At 32.6% G+C, this 19775-nt stretch overlaps 2 protein-coding genes and 1 long non-coding RNA gene across 4 annotated transcripts; 2 read left to right on the forward strand and 1 right to left on the reverse strand.

The window, feature by feature from the left end:
• Window positions 1–5364: 5364 nt before the first annotated feature.
• On the reverse strand, window positions 5365–7041 carry LOC123894936. Of its 2 annotated transcripts, none has more exons than XR_006804020.1 (2): window positions 6335–7041; window positions 5365–5683 (listed from the first exon to the last, which is right to left on the reverse strand). It is a non-coding gene; the product is annotated as an uncharacterized LOC123894936 (long non-coding RNA). The 2 variants fall into 2 exon arrangements; XR_006804021.1 differs by having other exon boundaries at window positions 5365–5737.
• A 2765-nt stretch (window positions 7042–9806) lies between these two features.
• Window positions 9807–16789, forward strand: LOC123894937 (probable leucine-rich repeat receptor-like serine/threonine-protein kinase At3g14840). Its single transcript, XM_045945087.1, has 18 exons — window positions 9807–10215; window positions 10434–10608; window positions 12351–12422; window positions 12553–12624; window positions 12758–12829; window positions 12953–13024; window positions 13152–13223; window positions 13321–13392; window positions 13524–13595; window positions 13695–13769; window positions 13867–13938; window positions 14057–14128; window positions 14354–14413; window positions 15484–15546; window positions 15630–15665; window positions 15823–15860; window positions 15966–16345; window positions 16438–16789. The coding sequence occupies exons 1-18, from the start codon at window positions 10119–10121 to the stop codon at window positions 16642–16644; spliced, it is 1779 nt and encodes a 592-aa protein (XP_045801043.1). The 5' UTR covers window positions 9807–10118; the 3' UTR covers window positions 16645–16789.
• A 130-nt stretch (window positions 16790–16919) lies between these two features.
• Window positions 16920–18308, forward strand: LOC123894938 (probable leucine-rich repeat receptor-like serine/threonine-protein kinase At3g14840). Its single transcript, XM_045945088.1, has 5 exons — window positions 16920–17181; window positions 17287–17358; window positions 17456–17530; window positions 17628–17711; window positions 17846–18308. The coding sequence occupies exons 1-5, from the start codon at window positions 16982–16984 to the stop codon at window positions 17964–17966; spliced, it is 552 nt and encodes a 183-aa protein (XP_045801044.1). The 5' UTR covers window positions 16920–16981; the 3' UTR covers window positions 17967–18308.
• The last annotated feature ends 1467 nt before the right edge of the window (window positions 18309–19775 follow it).

A 19775-nucleotide genomic window follows, 5' to 3' on the forward strand; every position in this document is an offset into this window, starting at 1 on the left:
GAACAAGTGTATCAAAAAAAAAATACGACAAGAGGGGGGGGGGGGTCTCAGCCCCTACTTGCCCCCCCCTTATGTCCGTCCCTGGACACGGGTACAAAGGTTGTTACCCAAACGGGTATGAGAATGGAGACATGTATTTTTTCAACGTGCGGGTATGAGAATATGTATCATAGTACTCTTACCATACCTTACCCATTGTCATCTCTAATAGTCAAAATATTTATCATAAAATAATTATACAAAAATATTTTCAATGATACATCATAATTTTAGTCTAAGTTTTAATCTCCCAAAATTCTTATCATTGATATTATAAAAATTTAATTTTAAATTTAATCCACCCGTGCGAAGCACGGGTAACACCCTAGTTAAGACACATCTTAGCATAAACGTCCTTTAATTAAATAAGGTACATTAAGCTTCTTTTTAACCAAAAAAAAATAATACATAACCTTTTTATTTTTTCATTCAAGATTACACAACTTTTATTATTTTATTCATATATAGAAAAGGGGTTTTCTAACTTAGACCCTAGTTAGGTCTAAGTTAGCAAGGTGCACCTTTTCAATTGAACCAAAATACTCATTCTTTTAATTTTTGAAAGAATAGAGCAACAGGGACATTTCTGTAATTTTACCAACCATATACACGCGCCCCCACTTTCTTTTCCCAAAATACCCATTAATAGACGCGGATCCAGTGTCGCGCGCGTACCGAAGGACCATGGTTACAGACCGTTGATTTCCATCAGACAGCCAAGATCTGATCTCATCAAGACTGTCTGATCAATCAGACAGCCCAGATCATCCTGATCCATCAGATTCCAGAGCCTGCGCCACACTGGATTACAACCTGGAGAGAGAAAAATTTGCTTTTTAAAAGTAGGACATGTGTCACACAATGGTTGGCTGGGCGTGATTTTTGTTCATTTAATACTTTGAACTCAATTATTTCGTTGTAAATTAATTTTTTATTTTTTTATTTTTATACCAAAATTCATAATTTTTTTTTGTCTACAAATAGAGACTTGGTTCGTTTGATTTGGATACCGAAAAAAAAACGCAATTTTTCACTACCTTAATCTCATTTTTTGTCTACTAAATACGTTACTTGTGTGTTGTAATTTAACACGCACCACTCAACCAACTCACTGAAACCATTATACCAGGAAAATAGTAGATAATATTCTGGAACTTTTGGTGTATTTTATGAAATTTTTGGAGACCTGAAACTATTTTTAGTTAATTAAATGAGATAAAACGGTAATTAAAAACTAATGTTTGCTTCTGAAACCATTTTACTGGTAGAATGGTTGCACATAGTTGTATTCTGAAACCATTTTACTGGTAGAATGGTTTCAATGAGTAATTTTATTAATTGTGTTTGCTTCTGAAACCATTTATCTGGTACAATGGTTTCAGAGAGTTGTAATCTGAAACCATTTTGCTGGTAGAATGGTTTCAGTAAGTTGATTATTAGTCATTTGCTTCTGAAACCATTTAGCTTGTAGAATGGTTGCACATAGTTGTATTCTGAAACCATTTTACTGGTAGAATGGTTTCAGTGAGTAATTTTATTAATTGTGTTTGCTTCTGAAACCATTTATCTGGTACAATGGTTTCAGAGAGTTGTAATCTGAAACCATTTTGCTGGTAGAATGGTTTCAGTAAGTTGATTATTAGTCATTTGCTTCTGAAACCATTTAGCTTGTAGAATGGTTGCACATAGTTGTATTCTGAAACCATTTTACTGGTAGAATGGTTTCAGTGAGTAATTTATTAATTGTGTTTGCTTCTGAAACCATTTATCTGGTACAATGGTTTCAGAGAGTTGTAATCTGAAACCATTTTGCTGGTAGAATGGTTTCAGTAAGTTGATTATTAGTCATTTGCTTCTGAAACCATTTAGCTTGTAGAATGATTGCACATAGTTGTATTCTGAAACCATTTTACTGGTAGAATGGTTTCAGTGAGTAATTTATTAATTGTTTTTGCTTCTGAAACCATTTATCTGGTACAATGGTTTCAGAGAGTTGTAATCTGAAACCATTTTGCTGGTAGAATGGTTTCAGTAAGTTGATTATTAGTTATTTGCTTCTGAAACCATTTAGCATGTAGAATGGTTTCAGAGATTTGTACTCTGAAACCATTTTCCTAGTAGAATGGTTTAAGTGAGTTGATGTAAGGTAGTGAAAAATGAGATTTAGGTAGTGAAAAATTGGGTTTTTTTTTCTGTGTCCAAATCAAACGAACCAAGTCTCTATTTGTAGACAAAAAAAAAATATGAATTTTGGTATAAAAATAAAAAAATAAAAAATTAATTTACAATGAAATAATTGAGTTTAAAGTATTAAATGAAAAAAAAATTAACGCAGCCAATCATATGCTGACACGTGGCCTTTCTTTTTTAAAAAGTTTCTCTCTCCGCGTGTGGGCTGCAGCCACGCGCGCCTGTCGGCGCGTGTGATGCACGCGCGCGGATTTTGTGCAATCACACGCTGCCACGTGTCCTGGGGGGTGGGAAAAGAAGGTGGGGGCGCGTGTACTGTTGGGTAAATTACAGAAATGCCCCTGTTGCTCTATTCTTTCAAAAATTAAAAAAATGGGTATTTTTGTCCAACTGAAAAGGTGCACCTTGCTAACTTAGACCCAACTGGATCTAAGTTAGCAGCCCCCTATAGAAAATATTACATAATCGTTTAATGTGAACAAGTGGGTGTCTGGGATTCACACCCATACTCTTCTATATAAAATGCGAAGATTCCATCAATTGAATTATGTTCACGTGATTATATTTAACTACTTTAATAATGTTGGTTTAGTTAGTCAGAATAATTTTTTGTTGAAAAATATATTAGAAATATGAAAGACAAAAAATTACTACTACTTATTCTTATTATGTTAGTAATATTTTTGCTCTTTACAAAAAAGTAAAATTTGTTGAATGAAGGAATCTCTAAATGAAATATGAATAGGTTGGGTTGAAAAAAAAGGTCTCACCCCAACAATCAAGCAAGTGTAACGACCGCGGAAGGTGCGGCCGAAGTACTATGCATAAAATTTTATCAAGACAAAAATTTAATAAATTTTTTTACTTTGCATTTGACCATCACATAAGATCGACTCACACGTCCCATTAACTTAACTCAGTTGGCAGAAATATTGCATTATATATATAGGAGGTCGAAGTTCAAACCCTGTCATCCGACTTATCCATTTTAAGAATTGAATTTCTAGGCTAATGGCTACTTCACATAAAAGAAAGATTTCGGCTCACATCACCGACCAATCATATACTGTACATGGAAAGCTGAAAAAGGAGAATTTATAGTAACCAACCATTTAATACACACAATTATCCACCATCTTTAATTAAAAATGTTAAATATTGCATGGATAACAGATTTTATCGTTGTATTTTTCATTAATGATTATTTTCCTGAATTGATATTTGAGATGAATGATGTTCATGTTCACTAGCAAGCCTTGAATCTATTTGGAATCCTAATCTGTTAAAGATAAGAATGAATGATCAGTCACTTTAAGAGATAATATCTTATGCTTTTCTGATTGTAACATCATATATATCTTTAGTAGCAACTTGAAATGGAATTTTTTATTTTTTTTATTTTTTATCTATGACTAATTTTTTTTCACATTAAACCATAACAAAGAGTTAGTAAAATGGAAAATCCCCAATCCATGACATATACAGGCCTAGCTTGGGCCCTTTTAGCTAACAGTGGGTCCAACAGTTGGTCAATCTAGTGATATGCCTAAATAATGAAAATCTAAACCATTGGAGATTATGGTTACAAAAGAAAATTATAGATCCTGCATAAAATCTTAAAAAAAAAAAAAAACTGTTTTATAGGAATTTAGAAGGATCGGTTGAAGTGGCGAACACGTCTTTTTTCTTAGGGAGAAGGAATTGTTGAGACAATATTGTGTTGCGCTGTTTTAGATAATTTTTTATTGCAGGTAAATAAGTCGGACAAATGGATGTGGCAACTTGATCCAGATTTTGGGTATTTGATGAAGGGATCTTATATCAATACTTTTTCAGATCATTCCAACAATGATGACATCTCATAAGGAGGTTATTTGGAATAAGATTGCCCCTTTGTAGGTCTCTTTTTGCTTGGAGATTATTAACAACAGGTTACCATCAAAAGATAATATGGCTCGGCATGGATTGTTACTACGGTATCCGTTAGTGTGAGCAGGTGGTTGTGGAGTACTCCTTGAAATTTCCAATCACTTCTTGGGTTGCTATTTTTCTCAAGCTCTTTGGATTAAAATTCTATGGTGGATGGGTGTTTCTAGTCCTCTTCAAAATATCATTGCTAAATTTTGTAATTCTTTTTTGTTTGGTAAAGATGTTCGATCTGATTTACAAAAGTTTGCTACTTGTTGAAATATTTGGAACAAAAGAAATAGCATGTTGTTTGCCCAAATAAGTTCGACTTTTGAGAATTTGATTGATAAGGTGAAAATCATAATTTGGTGGTGGCTGAAGACTCACAACAAAGATTTTAATTTTAATTTGAATATGTGGTGATTGAACTCTTTGGCTTGTTTAGGGTTGTGTCCCAGTCAAGATGGCGATTATATGTTACTTTTTGGCGCTTGGGTCTCTTGTTGATAACTTCCTGTATTTTTTTGTGGTTAGGCACACCTTGTGCTTAACTTGTTTTTGTTTTTAATATAAGGGTTAGTGTGTTTTCCCCTATCATTTTGGCAGGTTTTGTTTTATTCTCGATATTATTTATTTTTTGTATTTTCACCCATGTAATTTAAAGATTCTCCGTTTTAGTCCATATGTGTTTTCCACTTGTTTTCTCCTAATACTTCCTTCATTTTGTCCATCTCAACTCATGAGGGCACATGTTAAACTACCTAAGAATAGAAATATAGCATTTAATGATACAAAGAATTTAATGTTTAGAGAATTGAATATATCACAAGTTCAATAAATTATTTCCACATTTATCTTGTTAACATTCTCCACTTATAAATTATATGGCTCAAAAACGTATTTAACCAAATTTCCATGAAGCGAAATTTTATCAAACTTAACAAACACTTTAACTAATTATGTTACTTGTCATTCAAGTTATCTAACCTACTTATCTAATTAAGCAACTACAAATGAAATTACACTTCTAAAAGCATACCCCATTTTTCTATTAGAAAGCCTAAACAAAAGACCCAGTTTTGTAAATTGTATCAATCAATTAAACACTTATAAACCAACCTTAAAGGGGGTATGAAACCCCCGCGAATTGTTAAATATATGTGTAAAAAAGTTATATCACAAAACCCATACTTTGATTATCAATATAATCTCTTTGACATAAAAAATTAAACACTTATAAACCAACCTTATTAAAAAAACTGTTTGCATGACAAAACATCCAATAATGACTCAAAAATAAAGGCTTATAATTAAATAACAAAGCTAAAATTAATTAGAAACCAAGTCAAGTAACTATGTTGAAACAAAAGCATAAAAAACAAGACTCCACCAAGCATTTGGACATTTTCTGCTACCATCCAAGTTGCTCAATAAAGATAGCATCATTCGAAGTCATACTGTTATGCTTTGAATTGATTTCAGTTCAGAATGGAAGGAGCTCCCAGCGCAAGGAGTGTTCGTCCGGCTTCCAGTTCCGGTCCTTTTTCTATATTCAGAAGAAGATTGATCACTGCTTGAGATTGAATGTTTGACCAATTTACTAAGTAAAATTAAGAAAGTAATAAGAACATGTCAGCCGGACTATTGATTCTTGAGTAATTTCTAAGACCAACAAGCTGCAGGACTTACATTAAGGGAATATGACTAAAACTTTGTAAGCATTTTATTTTAACTCATGACATAAGCCTGTGCTGATTAGAAAATTGCCACAATGCAAACTAAAAAAATGTGAATAAATAGTAAATAAGAGTATACTGGTAATTTAAGAAGACAGAAACAAAGTCACAAAGGAACACTATGGCAACTAGAAAGTCTAGTATGGAAGTCTCAGTGCTATAACAGAAATACTATCAATCAATAAACAAATATATGAATTATGTGTGCTTGCTGCATAGTTCCATTAGCAGTAACAGTAATAGTTCCAACAAAATCAAAACAAAATATAGTAACAAGTTAAATATAGTGTGATACTTGATAGCTCTCACTTTCTCTCCATAGACATTAGTTAACTGCAACACTTAATCAGTACCACACCATAACATAACATTATAAAAGCACTACTAAGGATGGATTCCGGCCAAAATAAACAGTTATAGTCATAAAGACATTGCAACTTCAAAGATAAGAAGATACTAACCGATTTCTAGTGGGATTGCGGCTGAGAAGAAGAAGATGGTACGGTGGTGCGGCTGCGTTCCCGATGGAGAAGAAGATTGAGCATCGTTTTATGCCTCTGCGTTTCGGATCTTACATTCTGAATATGTTTTGACTTCGGATCGTACAATGCAAAGTCCAAAAGCAGGGGGTCTGAGAGCACTACGGGGGCCTAAAAAGCAATTTTCCTAAGTGAGCCTCCTCTCATGATAATTAATAATTATTAATAAGATGTCTAAGTGTCTAACACATTCTTAATTATTTTTCTTCCCAATAGGAAGAATCAAGTTGGACAGGATAAAGGTCTACAGCTGATGAAGATGAAGCAGTCCATAGTCCATATCACATAAATAGCATCCCAAAGTAGACCGACCATATAGGAAAAATTACCAAATAAAGCACGAGCTAGACTATTGTTTTCCAAGTATTCATATATCTGCAACAACTGATCTCCCTCCACACAACAACCATACAGTTTAACAAGATAAGGGTGTTGCAAAGCAGAAATCATGCTTATCTCAGTTAAAAACTCACGATTCCCTTGCTTTGATTTAGAAGAAAGTTGCTTGACTGCTATCATTTTCCCATTGGGTAAACAACCCTGCAATTTGAATATGAAATAAAAATATGAAATAAAAAGTGGTAGGATAGAGTGTTGAATGAAAAATTATTGGAGAGGGTAAAAGTTGAATGAATGTTGAATTATTAGGTGGAAGAAAGAGAAAATGATGTGGAGTGTTAAAAATTGAAAAAGTTGGTGTTGAGTTTGGTTACCATTGTAAATGGTCTAACATGAAAGATCTCATTAGACTTTAATGGTGCATTAGTGACAAATAATATCTTAACGAATACGAATTTTACAAAATTCATCATTGGATTGAAAGTTTATATCATATAGATCATTAATAAATTATTTTGAAAATATTAAAAATAATTTAATATGTTATTGAGACCCATCAAAATTAACGGTATTTAATAAAAATTCATAAGCCGTTAATCTTGATTGGTCTCGACTCTCAATAACATACCAAATGATTTTCAACTTTTTTTTAAAAAAATTATGGATGATGTATATGATATAAATTTTCAATTCAACAGTTGACTTTGTAAAATTCGTATTCGTTATAATAATATTGAGAATGTGTACACCTTAAAAGACTTCTCTTTCACAGTAGATTCTGTCTCAAAATAATTGTCACATTTTATCACTGCACATTTGTCGATGCAAAATTTTGATCATTGATATCTTTTGTTGGGTATTATTAAAAATTATGAAAACTTGATATTTTGATAGTACTCATCGAGACGAATCTAACAAGATCTCATATGTTAATATTTACCTTTATACATTAGTAAAAAAATATGGTCAAAGTAGCTTATATGAATAGTATACACGATCAAATTGTGACAATTATTTTCAAACGAAGAGAGTAAAATATATGATGGTTTCTCTCCCGACCCCCCCTCATTTCTTTTCTACCCCCTGAACTTCCGTTTTTGCCCTTGGGGGGTACTTCGGTTTATACGAACCGAATTTTTTGTCATGCTAAAAAATTTCGGTTTATATAAACTGAAATATTGTGTTCCAATTTTGTTTTCAGCTTTCCTGCATAAATTCTGCATGAGACCCTCAACTTCCACAATTTATTTGAAATACTAAACGATGTCCGATTTGAGTAAACGACCACTCGTTTGAAAGCTTAGGGTGTCAAGAATACAAATATAATTTTTTTTTTAGGGTTAACTATCCAATTGGTTCAGTTTGACCAAATAATGGGTACTGATACAGAAACAGAGCATAAACTTTTCTCAAACTTGTAGCTAGATTTTCTCATACTATACGTAATGAAATTTAACAATTCTGGTGTCAACCTTGTATTAAAGTTTGTCTTTTTTACACTGGATTAAAAATCATTAGCATACGACTTATATTCAGAGAGTTATGATAAATTTACCACATGTATCTCTACAAAATTTTGCAGAAACTTTTCTCAAACTTGTAGGTAGCTTTTCTCATACTATACTTAATGAAATTTAACAATTCCGGTGTCAATCTTGTAGTAAATGTTGTCTTCTTTACACTGGATTAAATATCATTAGCATACGACCTATATTCAGAGAGATATGCTAAATTTACCGCATGTAGCTCTACAAGAATTTTCACATAAATTTTCCTTCTTTTTAGGGGGTATATGTTATTTCGGTTTATATAAACCGAAATTTTTTCCATGTTTAAAAACTTCGGTTTATATAAACCGAAGTTTGTTGGCAAAAAATTTTCTTACCGTAAGGGGCAAAATGGAATTTTTGGGGAGTAAAAAAGAAATGAGGGGGGTTGAAAGAGAAAAATTCAAAATATATGATATAGTTCCCGTGAGTTTTGCCCGGGGAAACCCACGTTTGCCAAGGACAAAACCCCGGTAAACTGTAACGGTAACAAACAGCCCACGTGATCAGCCAGAGCTACCATCCCACCCCACATATACTTCATGTTAACGGCATCTAAGTCTACTATTTTGATTTTTTTTTTGTTAATTAACCTAGTGGCTAGAAAATCCACCTTAAAAATGAATGAGTGGAGTGTCCTGGGTTCGAACCTGGTCTCATGCACATATAGTGCGATGTCCCTATCAACTGAGTTAAGCTTATTAGGACGTTTTGAATCCATTTCGGTCGCAAGAGCCCTTTCAATTTTTTCAATTTTACTAATTTATCCTTTGCACAGCAATACTATTTTTTAGTAGTTCTATTGCAAACAACAAATTCTCTATTTTTCTCCTATTCTTTTGCAAACCAATTTCATTCTCATTTCTGTCACCATCGTCAACTCATATCTCCGGTGAGGAAACAGGAACAATAAATGCCTCAATATAGTCCAACCGCTAAAAACCGCCAGTTCCAAGTTCCAACGGTTTTATACCGGTTTTAATCTGGTTTCTTGACAGGGAAGAAATAAAATTCATTCATGGTTATAGCAAAGGGTCGTTTATAAATTGTTTATATTTTCAGAAAATCAATATGTTTTTGAAAAATAACAATAACTTTTTATGCCCTTTATGTGTTTGTAATAATTCCTCACTGGGGTGGCATACATTACATATATAGTACTTTATGCATTTTGTGAGTTTGTTGGATCATGTCATGTTTGTCTGCGGTCAGAAAAATACGATTATGAATTGATGTTGTCAGTCATCATCGGTAGTAATTCGATCAAGAATAGACGGTTTAAATTTAAGTATAAACCTTCCAAATTTAAACTCAATATTTTAAATAATACAAAAAAAAAGTCTACTTTTTGGTGATCGTCCAATCAAGATTTGGACGATTACCAATGTCTCTAACAGCATAAATGTGTCAAATTTGTCCTCTGAGTGAATCCAGTTTCAGTCTTGTCCCTTATCTTTTCTAGCATTTTTCCCTTAAATATATGATGACATTATTGACACAAATACTTTGACTTCAATTTTTTTTTTGGTAGAAACTTTGACTTCAATTATTTCGGCAGTATTAGTAATAAGTGGTCAACGGATACATATAGTAGAAAACAATTAAAGCATTAATTAGTATTCATTTAAGGGATAGAAAAATGATTAATAATAGTATAGTATATGATTTTTTTTTACTAAATTAATACTAGTACTCTATATGATAAAAATAAACTTAAAAGTTGGCACATTAATAGAATTATATGCATGCACTCTCATCTTAGATTAATACTTTAAAGTCTCTGAAATTTATGAACTTATCTGTTCCTTGTTAATACTAAGATGAACACTTCCTCTCAGTTTCTGTTCTTTTCATTAACTGTCATTTGGTTCATATCTCTAACAGCTTTTGGAGCTAAAACTATTCATCCAGATGAAAGTATGATATCTATTTCTTCCATAGCTTCCAAATAATAATGAAATTTATTTGATCTAATCTTTTATTCTAGTTTATTTTTTATCTTAGGATTCATGTTAGATTAAATATCATGTATGTTTTAGCTTATATTGAAATTCTGTATATATATTTGATTATATGTGTGTGTAGTTTAGAAGAATTTTCAGTACTTAGCTGATAGCTTTCAATTGTATATTTAGAGGAAGCTCTTAAAGCTATAGCTAAAGCACTTGGTAAGAAGGATTGGAATTTTGACATAGATCCATGTAGCAACAAACCTAACTGGGTTACGCCGCCCATACCGAAAGTCTTAGATAACAATGTCACTTGTGACTGCTCTATTGCTGGTGACAACTACTGCCATGTTATTTGGATGTAAGTCTCCTAAGTGACCCCTTGCTATGACCAATTCTATTCAATTTTACTTTTTTAATTTACATTGGTACTCACATATTTACATTGATATATAAGTAGGAATTGACATTGTTTATGTGTGTGTACATGAATTAGATCGGTTAAAATGCAACAAAAGAGTTAATTGGGTGAAATGGGAGCGGGTGTGTTCATACGGCTAGAGGTTGGTGGGTTAGACATATAAAACATGAAGGTTTTAATATTGCCTTATTAGGGAAGTGTTTGTGAGATTAAAAAATGAGATAATTAGTTTATGGTTTAAAATTGTAAAATCTAAATATGGTGAATCTTTTGGAATACTTGGGAATGGAGGGATTGGCTTGGTGGTCTGATGCGGGAAATATTGATTAGGTGTGTGAGATTGAGAGTCTTGGTTGGTGCTTTGTGTCAATGGATCTTAATTTTGGGGATGGGGAGAGTCTTGGTTTTGGGGTGATTGTTGGGTGGGTGACGACGAGTTAAAAATGACGTTTGCTAGACTTTTTGATTTATCTCTGGAAAAAGAAGCGAAGTTGACTGATTCGAGAAATGCCGTTGATGGTAGGTGCGAGCGTTAGTGATAGAATTGTGTGGAAGGATGGTAAGTTTTCTCAGTGAGATCGACGTATGAGAAGTTGACGAGGGTGTGCAATAAGGTAGAGGAGGCATTCAACAATAAAATTTGGTATAAATTTGTTCCAGTCAAAGGTTGAGGTGTTTGTTTGGCAACTAACTCAAAACTGCAGCCCAACTGTAGATAATCAGTTGCATCGTGGGATCATTGGAAGTGATTACAGATTACATGTAGTTTGACAGATTGTGTGTAGTTGGGTGAAGTCATGTTTAGTCAGTGAGCCATGTATTTTTTTAATCTGGTTTTTTCAAAAGTTTGGCATGTAATAGCAAAGTTGTCAGGGTTGTCTGTAGTCTTTCAAAACGATGGAAATCAGCTTCTTGATTCTTTTTCTGGTTTAATTCATGATGGGAGAGTCACCTAGTTTAAATTCCGTACACTTTGGTTTGCATGCATTTGGTCATTATGGAAACAAGGTATCTCGGCATGATACGGGTCTAAAATTTCTGTCTTGGAGTTGGCCTGAAACAAATCAAAGCGTTTTTTGGTATTCCATTAGTCAGTGTTTTGCGAATCCTCTCGCTTGTTTGGGATATCATATATGAATGTTAGTTTTGTCTGTTAAAATGGTATTATTAGCATGCGTTGGGAATTGTTTGAGGGCAGCTTCTATGCTTCTGTCTGTGGTCTTCTTACCAGCAGGTCTATTATCATAATTGGTGGTTGGAGCCGGTTTTGTGAAGCGGAGGTTTTGGCTTCACATTACAATTACTTTCATCATGTTATTCTGCTATTTGTCGCAGGTCTGGATTTTTTGGGTGCATTCTTCTGTTGTTTCAGCAGTTAGAATTAGGGGTGCTGTTATGGTCTATTTGTTTTTCTTAATGCACCCGGACACTAGATCAATGTTATGGTCTATTTGTTGTAGCGAGGGTCTTGTGTCCGGGTGCATTTTATTGTGAAATCATAATATTGATCTAGTGGCTTTTGGCCTAGAATTAATTGCTTATTGATATATGGTTTTTTTTCAACTGTTTCAAGAGTTGTACTGTACTTGTCCTCTTACAATTTCTTATGCTTGGGGTGATTTCTCTTAATACATATAATCTAATTGTAAGTTTAAATTTTTTATGGAAAAATGAACATACAGAAGTTTGAAAGGGCAAAGTCTCCAAGGCACTCTCCCACCGGAACTGAGCAGGTTGCGTTACCTTCAAATGATGTATGTAATTCCTATAAGCTTCCCCTCGCATCCAAATTAACAAAATTATCAAACTTGTTTTATATTTTCAATTACTTTTATCTATATAATACGTATTTTACATGACACTCTTTCTCTCCCTCTATTACAGTGACCTCGCTCGCAATTACTTGTGCGGTCCAATTCCTAAAGAATGGGGCTCTCTGACGAATATTTATAAATTGTATGTTTTGTCTCTTGTTTTTCCTTTCTGGTTTTTAATCATTGATTGTTTTTAATCATTGATTGCATTCATTTTCTTGTAGTAATTACATGCAACAATAATATAATGACAACATGTTTCTTAATCATTATAGTGCTCTCCTCGGGAATCGTTTAACGGGTCCAATACCAGTGGAGATTGCAAACTTAACTAATCTCCAAATCTTGTGAGTTTCTCATTACCCACCTTATCAGATTTATTTTTTCCATTTATAAGTACATAAACATGTATGTGTTTAAGTCAAATAGTTTCATTAGAATTGAACTTAACTTTAACTTGAAATGGATAGCGAGTTATTTAACAATCAATTGTCTGGAACCCTTCCTCCGGAGCTTGGGTATCTACCGAAAATTCAAGACCTGTAAGCACTTTATTTTTTCTCCTTAATTTATGTTCTCGCTGAAATACAAAATCCATATGCTGAAAATCCATTTTGATTTCCATTGCTTCGAAGCATAATTTACTGTTTTGTTTTTCATTACATATAGGCGACTTTCCTCTAACAAGTTTTCTGGAGAAATACCTGCGACATTTGCTAAGCTCACTACATTGCTTGATTTGTAAGCTTCAAATTTTCATGGTGATGTTTACTGATGACTAAATTAAAAAAAAATAGTTTTTATGTTGCTTCGAATTTTCATATCTCTCTCAATGCAGCCGAATTGAGGACAACCACTTCTCCGGAAAGATACCTGATTTTATCCAGAACTGGAAAAATATCGATACACTGTATGCACACTGCTTTTTTATTCAAATTTTTCTTCAAATTTAGTTGTTTTTGTATTACTTGGCTTTTTTTTGAACAAGTTGTATTACTTGACTTTAAATTTTTTAATCAATGTTTACTTTACTTTTGACAGAATCATTCAAGGGAGTGGATTAAGTGGCCCGATTCCGTCTGGAATATCACTTTTGAGAAACTTAACCGACTTGTATGTATGATATTCTATATATACTGATAAAGCTAAGGTTGAAATTTGACTTTCATTTGAATTGTGTTTACTTAGCTTTGATTCAAATGTGATATTCAGGAGAATTAGTGATCTGAAAGGAACTGAATCTTCACCTTTTCCACAACTTAATAATCTGACATTGTTAAACAGACTGTGAGTTGATTCCTCTGACTCTTTCAGAAACATAAAAGAAAAAAAGTAGCAAGAAAGGCACTTATAATATATCGTTGTCTATCTGATTGTTTCTCAGGATTCTGAGGAATTGCAACATCAATGGAAAACTACCTGAATATATTGGGAATTTGAAAGCATTAAAACACTTGTAATTTCATACTTTCTATATTTTGTTTCACTATAATTAACCTTTAAAGTTTCTTTTATTAACTTTCTACATTTTCTCTGTATTTTTTTAACTCGTTTCGATATGATATCTCTTTCAGAGACCTCAGCTTTAATAAATTAAGTGGACCAATTCCAAGGAGCTATGCTGACATCAACAGTTTGAAATACATGTATGAAATTCATCATAGCTTCTTAGTGTAATTTGTTTTGGGGGTATATCTCAATTGGCTTCTTAACAAATCTAGTTTCAACTTTCAGTCTGATGTCAGATAGCTAAATAATCATACTTAGATTCACGAGGATTAAGCTCAACCGATTCATTCAGAAAATATTAATGCCAACCTAAATAAATATTAAGCTTTGTATATTAATATTTTGATATTCTTTGGTGGCAGATTTTTAACCGGAAACCTTCTGACTGGACCAGTGCCTGATTGGAGAACGAATGTCAGCGTGTGAGTTATCTGTCTACTTCTATGATTCCTTGGATTGAACAATGTATTATGTTGCAAAAACACTATCATTTGTTATTTTTTACCTTTCTATGTTGACCAGGGACGGAGCCACATACAAGCATGTGGGGGCTCATGCCTGCACAAAGTTTGGAGAATTTTTTTTACTATACATAGCATATGTTAACATTTGATTAGGCCCACATCTCTCTCTCATCCAATAGAAACTTGGTATTAATTAGTTCAAAAGTTTCATTTACTTTGACTACACTCACCACAAACCACACTCACTCACTCACTCTTTCTTTCTCACTAAAAACAAACACGCCCCACTCCCTCTTTTTCATTCATCATCTGAACAGAAGAAAGAAACAAATCAACCAACCCAATTTTCATTATTTTCTAATCTTCTACCTTTATTCTTCTCTCTTCTTGTTGTTGGTGCTGCTGTAGATTTTTCAACATGGTTTTACGGTTGTTGTTGTTGGTTTTTTTAAGTTTTGTGTACTGTATTAGCCTTTCCTAAATTTTATTTTCTCTCAATTTCTTTGGTATTATTGCATATTAAATGTGGTATTTTTATTTTATTTCTACCAATAAGCAATAGAAATCATATTCAAAATATAGTCAAATCCAGAGCAATCATCAACTACTAATCATTATACATTTGATGAATATAAAAATATAAAATTGGGTACATCTCTGAAAAAAAAATTCTTGCAATTCGATTTAGAAAAGCTTCCTAATGATCCTGGGTTAAGGCAAAGAATATGACAATCGTAGAGAACAATTAAGATGTATATTTATACTCTAAAAAAATATATTCATTCTAAAAAATAAGTGGATGTATATGTGTATGTCAACAAATTTCTATGTATATTCTATGTAAAATGCTAGAAATTTATATATATGATGCCCCCAGTATCCAAAATTTCTGGCTCCGTTACTGATGTTGACTTTCATTTTTCTTTTCACTTGTTTCATTGCATAGAGGCCGTTTGGGGTGGTTCTAAGTTTGTGGTTTTAAAAGTATAATCATATTCTTAATCAAATTTTATGGCTTGTATACATAGAGATCTTTCATACAATAACTTCAGCATCAGCCAAAGGAGTCAAATATGTAATGCTGCAAATGTGTAAGAATCCTTGCTTTTGTTTTCTCATTTGTTTGCAAATTTAAGAACCTTTTGAAGACACCATCTTCTCTACTATGTCACAGGAACTTATTCTCTCCCTCATGGGCACGCAATAACACGTAAGTTTTGTATTTTAAATACTAAAACATGCACACGCGTGCGGGCGTGCGTGCGTGCGTGCTTGCGTGCGTGTGTGCGTGTGTGTGCAGCCTTTCCATTTCTCTCTTATTATACTAATCATGCTAACTTATTCTATTCCTTCCATCATTCTCTCAGAGGAACAACTTCTTGTTTGCGCTTACAATGTCCCAAACGTGAGTTTCTTTATGGTTGATTTACAATAGACAGCTAAGTTTTTTTTTTTTTAATTTGATTTTCTTTGTTCCTTAATATTTCCAATGTTGCTGACATGATCCCAGCATCAACCTCTCTTTATATAAATTGTGGCGGAAAGCAAGCAACAATCAACGGAACAAGATATGATGATGATTCAGATTCACCTGCACCAGCTAAACTCTATGTCAGTCCAACAGGAAATTGGGCATCTAGCACCACTGGTATATTCATTGAAAGTGTTAACCTTGGAGAAACTTATTCCCCGCAAAATATCACTAAACTTACTATGGTGGATGCTGAATTGTACACGAACGCACGTGTTTCTCCTATTTCTTTGACTTATTACGGGTTTTGCCTCGCAAATGGAGCCTACTGGGTAAATCTACATTTTGCTGAAATAATGTTCCCAAACGATAAAACTTATCATAGTCTTGGAAGGCGTGTATTCGATATCTACATTCAGGTACATGCTTTAACAAATTTCTTTCAATAGTCACTTGGCTTTTCATAAAAAAGTGATTAAGGCCATTAAGGGTTGTGATTGAAATGTTGCAGGGAAATTTGGTGCAAAAGGACTTTAATATTGCAGAAGAAGCAGGAGGAGTTGGTAAGAAAGTCATAAAACTGTTCAAAGATGTTGATGTTACTAGTAATACCTTGGAGATCTGCTTGTATTGGGCTGGAAAAGGGACACAATCCCTCCCGGATAAATCAGTATACGGTCCTCTTATATCAGCTATATCAGTCAAAAAATTTGCTTAGTTATGCTTTGAAGTTTGAACGTTCCTAATCTTATACAAAAATATTATTCATGTTATGGTGATCTAATATTTAAAACTCTTGTATAATAACGAAATCGATTTCCTGCGGAACCATCCGATCTAAAACCAATGGCTGAAATTAATAACCGTGGCAAACTGTGTTATTATGCTATTATTCATTTCACACTCTAAAGTAAATTATTCACTTTAGGGAACTCAAATTCAACGTTAAGATACTAACGCATTTATTGATTTTTTTTGTTGACAGAAACACATTTATTGATGTTTGTGTAAATGTGTGTGTGAGTGCGTGTGCGCACGCACGCACGTTTGCAAACATGCCAACATTAAATCTGAAATCAATTTATATTGTAAGTTTTATTGATGGAAGTATTAGTGTTTGTACATGTACTTGTACAAAAGACTGTGTGAGTGCTTCAAATTTTCATATCCTCTCTCAATGCAGCCGAATTGAAGACAACCACTTCTCCGGAAAGATACCTGATTTTATCCAGAACTGGAAAAATATCGATACACTGCATGCACATTGCACACTGCTTTTTTATTTTACTTTTTCCTTAAACTTAGTTGTTTTTTTACTTGTCTTTAATTTTTTTGTCAATGTTTACTTTACGTTTGACAGAATCATTCAAGGGAGTGGATTAAGTGGGCCGATTCCGTCTGGAATATCACTTTTGAGAAACTTAACTGACTTGTATGTATGATATTCTATATACTGATTTAGCTAAGGTTAAAATTTGACTTTCATTTGAATTGTGTTTACTTAGCTTTGATTCAAATGTGATATTCAGGAGAATTAGTGATCTGAAAGGAACTGAATCTTCACCTTTTCCACAACTTAATAATCTGATATTGTTAAACAGACTGTGAGTTGATTCCTCTGACTCTTTCAGAAACATAAAAGAAAAAAAGTAGCAAGAAAGGCACTTATAATATATCGTTGTCTATCTGATTGTTTCTCAGGATTTTGAGGAATTGCAACATCAATGGAAAACTACCTGAATATATTGGGAATTTGAAAGCATTAAAACACTTGTTCTCTCTAAAGTAAATTAATAACCGTGGCAAACTGTGTTATTATGCTATTATTCATTTCACACTCTAAAGTAAATTATTCACTTTAGAGAACTCAAATTCAACGTTAAGATACTAACGCATTTATTGATTTTTTTTGTTGACAGAAACACATTTATTGATGTTTGTGTAAATGTGTGTGTGAGTGCGCGTGCGCACGCACGCACGCACGTTTGCAAACATGCCAACATTAAATCTGAAATCAATTTATATTGTAAGTTTTATTGATGGAAGTATTAGTGTTTGTACATGTACTTGTACAAAAGACTATATGTTTCGCAACAACATAGTTTCCCTTCACAATGGCCATTACTGTTACCCGCCCTTATACACCTCTGTGAGCAACTATAATCATTACCAGGACACTTATCATGGCCAAAACAGTGCGAAACGATGGGAATAGAATTATCTTCAATTGTAGCACCACCTACAATCACAGTAGAGAGGGTTATTAGAAATTTTGAGTACATACATCAATACATCATAGTCTTTTTTTAGTTAAAAAGTTTTCACCGTCATTAACGATGACTAATTTCCGTCGAAAAATAATAAGTCAGAAATTGAACATCTGACCACATGTTTATTATAGGATCTAAGACCTATACAATTTGGACCAATTCATTAGTGATACATACATCAAACATGATTAACTCATTCAAAATTTGACATTTTTTAAAATGAAATTAGCCACTTTTCTTCAATTGTAGAAATATATAAACTTAATAATGATAATGGCCTGGTGGATTTCTCATTTCTAAGACTAATTTACGGTTCATTAAAATATCATAAGTTTTTGTGTCAAACAAAATTATAAGTTTTATTTAGTTTCATTAGATTCTTTTTCCCAAACTATTTTTAAAAAAAAAACAATTCTAAAACTAAAATAGATAATATTTGTCTAAAAATCAGTTCTTAATAACTAATTTATAAAATTATTTTCAAAAACAAAGTTTTTTAAATACAATCAGACAACAACAACAATAATAATAATACTAATAATAATTTCATAGTATTGTAAATATTTTTAAATTTTTATTGTCGGTTTAAAAAGGAAGATCAAATGTCATCGTGAGCTTAACTTAGTTAGTAGAAACATCACATTATATACGTAGGAGTCGGGGTATGAATCCTGAATACTCAACTTCAGGGTTATTACAATTAAATTAGAGGCCTGACTCTCATAGTAAAAGGGACCCCTAGTAAAATAAAAATGATTTTTTTTTATCTATAAATGATCTATTTTCTATTTAAATTGTAAATCAATACATAAAAAATAATTTACCCAGGGGTACAAATAGAAAGTCAGTATAGCCTAGAATGTCAGCAATCTACTTCCACCAGGCTACACTGATTTGTTGTTTGCACCCCCTAGGCTAAAAAACAAATTTGAGGCCCCAAAATTTTGACCTAACTTTGTAAAGTTGTTTGCACCTTTCTAAGGTCAGCCTACTCCACTTATTCATCTTTAAAGTAAAAATTTTAGTTAGATTACTTGACAAAAAAAAACAAAACAAAATATTACAGGGGAGAGGGGTTGGAATAATTTGAATATCTTGAATAAAAATGGTGTTCTTATCAATTATTTTAAGATGATATTTTCTTTTCCATTTTAAAATGTTCTTAGAGATACAATTACATTAAGGGGGTTGGAATAATTTGAACATCTTGAATAAAAATGGCGTTCTTATCAATTATTTTAAGATGATATTTTCTTTTCCATTTTAAAATGTTCTTAGAGATACAATTACATTAAGAACTATTCTACCAAAAAATTTAAAAATTGAATAATCTAGCTAGCAAAGTAATAAATTTGTTACCTGAAGGAAAAATGGAAGCAATGCATAAAATTGCAATGAAAATAAGCTTGTGGTTGTGTTTAAATAACATATATATATATATATATATATATATATATATATATATATATATATATATATATATATATATATATATATATCGCATACCCGTGTCCGTACCCAAAATGCGAGTTTTTACCCTACCTGTTGTGGGTAATTTTTGCGGGTACCCTCTGAGTAT

The sequence above is a fragment of the Trifolium pratense genome, linkage group LG7, assembly GCF_020283565.1.
Source record: "Trifolium pratense cultivar HEN17-A07 linkage group LG7, ARS_RC_1.1, whole genome shotgun sequence".
Lineage (NCBI taxonomy): Eukaryota > Viridiplantae > Streptophyta > Magnoliopsida > Fabales > Fabaceae > Trifolium > Trifolium pratense.

Bases quoted from the DNA above. Each gene is read 5' to 3' on its own strand.
- LOC123894937 (XM_045945087.1), top strand. From the start codon at position 10,119: ATGAACACTTCCTCTCAGTTTCTGTTCTTTTCATTAACTGTCATTTGG. The intron at 14,414-15,483 runs GTGAGTTATCTG...TTGTATACATAG, and splicing joins TGGAGAACGAATGTCAGCGT to AGATCTTTCATACAATAACT. The intron at 15,547-15,629 runs GTAAGAATCCTT...ACTATGTCACAG, and splicing joins ATATGTAATGCTGCAAATGT to GAACTTATTCTCTCCCTCAT.
- LOC123894938 (XM_045945088.1), top strand. From the start codon at position 16,982: ATGCCAACATTAAATCTGAAATCAATTTATATTGTAAGTTTTATTGAT. The intron at 17,182-17,286 runs GCATGCACATTG...TACGTTTGACAG, and splicing joins TGGAAAAATATCGATACACT to AATCATTCAAGGGAGTGGAT. The intron at 17,359-17,455 runs GTATGTATGATA...TGTGATATTCAG, and splicing joins TTGAGAAACTTAACTGACTT to GAGAATTAGTGATCTGAAAG.